The following is a 3,934-nucleotide window of genomic DNA, read 5'->3' as shown; positions in this document are numbered from 1 at the left end:
CGGTCTAGAAAAACGAAATCAACTGCCGTGGGCATTTGTTGCGCTGACCATGCAACACCCTCTATCTGCTGAAGTTGGCACTAACTTCACTGACAAGCAGCGGTCGCTCGGTTGGTATGATTTGCTTGTGGACTATAATCATGGAGTTTTATGTGCATTTACAATGTGAAGATGCATGGTCATCATGATCATCTTCACATGTGAGTAGTGTAGGTGGCATTTATGAATGTGTGCTCATTCATCGAGATTTAAATGTTACTATACTCTGAATCCTGAACTGTGTTCTGTGAAATTGCAGACAATGAATTTAAACGAGCTACCAATATACAAATTATGTGAGTTACTATGTTTCTCACTGTCTGATATCCTCCATTCCTCAGTTACCTCCTCTGAGTCTAAATATTTTCATTGGCACATTGCTTCCAAATCCTTGCAATTTAAGCTCTACTTCTGACAAAAAAATTCTGGATGAAAACATATGTATAAGTTACTTTCTTGTTCACTCATTTCCGTCTCTAATGCAACACAATCCTCCTTTATTTAAAATGTCATTAAAATCACATTTTAAAATAACAGAGAGACTGTGTTGCATTAGAGACTGAAATGAGTGAATGAGTGATACATCAATGCAAGAGGATGCTGAAACATAATATAATGATATACTCTTTCATTTTAATTCTCAGTATATTATATAAAGTGAGATAAACATAATAAAGGAAGGTGAATATGCACAGTTTTCACTCCAAATCACAGTCTGCATGTAGTATAAATAACCCTTGTTTCTGAGCAAAACTTTGTTGCAATGTAACTGCCACAAAATTCATTCAGTCTACTCTACCAAGTAACAGAACATGTCAATTATATTTCTTCTCACACATATACCACCACCCAGCACAGGAATATTTGAAGCAGCAGCCTCATGTAATGTCAACAAACAAACTTACAGAGTTACTATATAAAGAGATATAATGATCATACCTTGCTTGCATCTCCATCCATGGGTACCACTGGGGTGACTTGGGCCCCACCACGCTGCATGATTTTCAGCCGGATATTTTTGTTATTCTTCACCAGGTGAGGGTACTTCTTCAGCACTTCGGTAATTATTTTTGCATGGTTGGTCAAGTTTCCTGCATTGGAAACTGTCTCTCCAATAGTTATATTATCTGCACGAGTAGGTAAGGGTCGTTGTCCATCATCTGAACGACGTATTTTAGTTGCACTGGCTGCAGCAGCTTCATTCTCTTTTCCTTCAGGCAATTTAGCATCCAGCAGAAACCGAACCTATAAAACAAAAACCAAGTCTTTCTTTCAACAAAACAATACAGAGCAAGCAGCCATAGACAACGAACAATGGCTGGTCCTTAAGGTTGGGGTGTGAGCAGGGGCAGGGGCAGGGGCTGACAACTCATCACCACAAAATGGACATGGGATCTGGAAAACAACAACAATTACAATGTTAATATATGAAAGATTGCTCATTAGTTAAAACAAAGGTTCAAGATTGACAGAATATGCAGACTGCAAGAGCATAGCATTACTTTATGGCACAACTGTATAGGCAGCACTTTCATATCAGTCTCCACTTACACAGAATTTCAAACTGATCACTGTAAAGAGGCAACACAAATTTAATACATTTAAAAACCTACTACCTTCAAGCATGCCTTGAGGCACATATTTTTTTTTACACTTTATCAAGCTCACCCACAAAAAATCAAGCAATTACATGTGTTATTTTGTTATGGACAGCTTCTGAAGTGTAAGGGTTATCTTGCTGTAAATATGTCAGTTGGCAAAAGAAGGGATTCAATATATTGCTCACATACCAATCTATATTATAGGCCTGGTCAAAAAAATGGGACTATGATTCACTGTACACTTAAAACACTCCATTTCCATTCATTTTGCATACTGACAAGACCATTACAGTAAAACCAGGCCTCTTGAGCATGCACGTTTTCCTGAAACCAGTTCCAACAGTGAATTCTTGCTGTATAATCTGGCTTTTTAAGCTCATGCACAACCTTTACACGACTAACGTTTGATTAGACTTCTACATCGCACTAAAACATTGGTTTCTTGTGTAAAGTATCTGTACAATTTTAAGGACTGATCTCTAACCATGAATGAAGGTCCTGAAAATTTCTTCCGGTAGTAGATTTCTCTTGGATTGTCTCCTGTCGCATACTGAACTGCAGTCTGCCACATTTTTCATAGCTTCAATTCCAATGACTTTGTGGGAGCTTGTGCTTATAGGTACATAGAAGTGAACCACTGGGTGCACTACTTGTAAATTTTCTTTCTTATGACCTTAAGAGAAAAGGATCTAAGCAAGAAAAATCTTTAATCATTATCACACTGGTCACAAAATATTTTGCTGCATGAATGACTCACAGTCAAAACATCCATGCTATTCAAGGTGTGCCTACATTTTCCTCTCACCTGAACTCTCTGTAATAGCAAGTATTATGGCAATGTATTTGAACGGAGAGAAAAAGCAAGTCAGTCGCTGAAAGTGAAGTCTTCAGTATATGCATATTTCTTGGCTGTTTTCAAGCTGAGCTATACATTTAATTGATTCCAACAACTGTTGCATTAGTAATGATATATAAAATAAAGTAAAAGTCTGATATATTGGAGATAAATCTGAGAGAATTAGTATTAAATTATGTAGGAGGAAGGGAAGAGTTTTTAGACTTCTAGGTACTTTAATAATAAGGATGCCTCAATGCAACGGGATGCTAAAATATAAAATAAAATACTGTATGTACTGAAGTAATTGTTTAAGTAAAGACAAATTACAAAAGTGGCTAAATGGACTGATTTAATTTCTGTGTAGCAAGAGAAAAGTACTGGAAGTCTAAGCACATTAAACACACTGTGAAAGTTATCAAACAGGCAACAGGAATATGTTTCAGAATATACTCATACATTAGCCAAAAGTTCTTGGAAAAGCAGACTCTACTCAGTGATCACTGAGCAAGTTTCAGTTCTCACTAGACTCAATGAGTTCAAAGATCACTCTTTAAATATAAATAACACACTAAATTTTGTTTTGAAGATCAAATGACACGGGTTGTGTTACTCAAGAACAACATGTCATTACAGCATAGAGTGAGAGTATTAATACTTAGGCATACTGGTATTTCCCATAACAGTAAATTTCACACCACACAAAAAGCTCAATCCATCATTTAGAAGAACACTATTAACACTTTCCTCCCCCTGACATGAACTGTAGGATTGTTGAGGGGCTGAACAGTGGAGGATGCACAACAGATCAACTGACAGTCATCGTGCAGACTGCTCAAGGCTCACCCCTCATTTATTGATTCACTGATTCATTCATTCCTCCCTCTGGGTTACTATTTGAAAGTGGTGGGGGTGGTTTGTGTGTCCTGATAACATGGAGATCTATGCTAATGGGGATGTAAGCTCCTGGTAGTCACCCATGTCACACAGCCCCAGGTCCTCTAGGTTGGGTACTGGGCAAGAGGCTAATAATGTCACTCTATAACAATATATTGTGACATGTTGAGCTATGGATGACGCCCCCCCTCACCAGCCGTGATGCGCCGAGCGAAGCCGAAGTGAGCCGAAGTTAGCCGAGTCCTAGCATCCTGGTCGCTATGCAACGCGAGTCAACAGCAATGACGTCACCAAGGGTACCGCGGGTTGCTAGGCAGCGCAGGTAAACAGGACTGCGAGAGACGACGGTAGTAACAGCAGTTACTACCGCTAGCGTTGCTAGCAACACAGCGCCAGGCAACAAGGGTGCTTATTACGTGGCCGTTTTCTGTATTGAAGAAAGCAGTCTTCTGGGCTTTGGCGCCGTGTATATGTGGTGTTAACCGACGTTTCGGAGGAACGTATCGCCTCCATCTTCAGGGTTGAAGAAAAAGTATAGGTAAATCTGCAAGCGACAACACCG

At 39.1% G+C, this 3,934-nt stretch overlaps 1 protein-coding gene across 1 annotated transcript in view; it reads right to left on the bottom strand.

Moving 5' to 3' along the window:
* Positions 1-978: 978 nt before the first annotated feature.
* Positions 979-3,934, bottom strand: part of LOC111871336 (centrosome-associated zinc finger protein CP190) — a gene marked incomplete at both ends in the record, with an annotated part of 63,411 nt that continues 60,455 nt past the window's right edge. Inside the window, 1 exon segment of the mRNA XM_033754216.1 lies at positions 979-1,284. Within this exon segment, the coding sequence (XP_033610107.1) occupies positions 979-1,284 (306 nt within the window).

Source organism: Cryptotermes secundus, unplaced genomic scaffold (assembly GCF_002891405.2).
Source record: "Cryptotermes secundus unplaced genomic scaffold, Csec_1.0 scaffold2737, whole genome shotgun sequence".
In the NCBI taxonomy this organism is placed as follows: domain Eukaryota; kingdom Metazoa; phylum Arthropoda; class Insecta; order Blattodea; family Kalotermitidae; genus Cryptotermes; species Cryptotermes secundus.
This window is presented reverse-complemented; position numbering and strand designations above follow the sequence as displayed.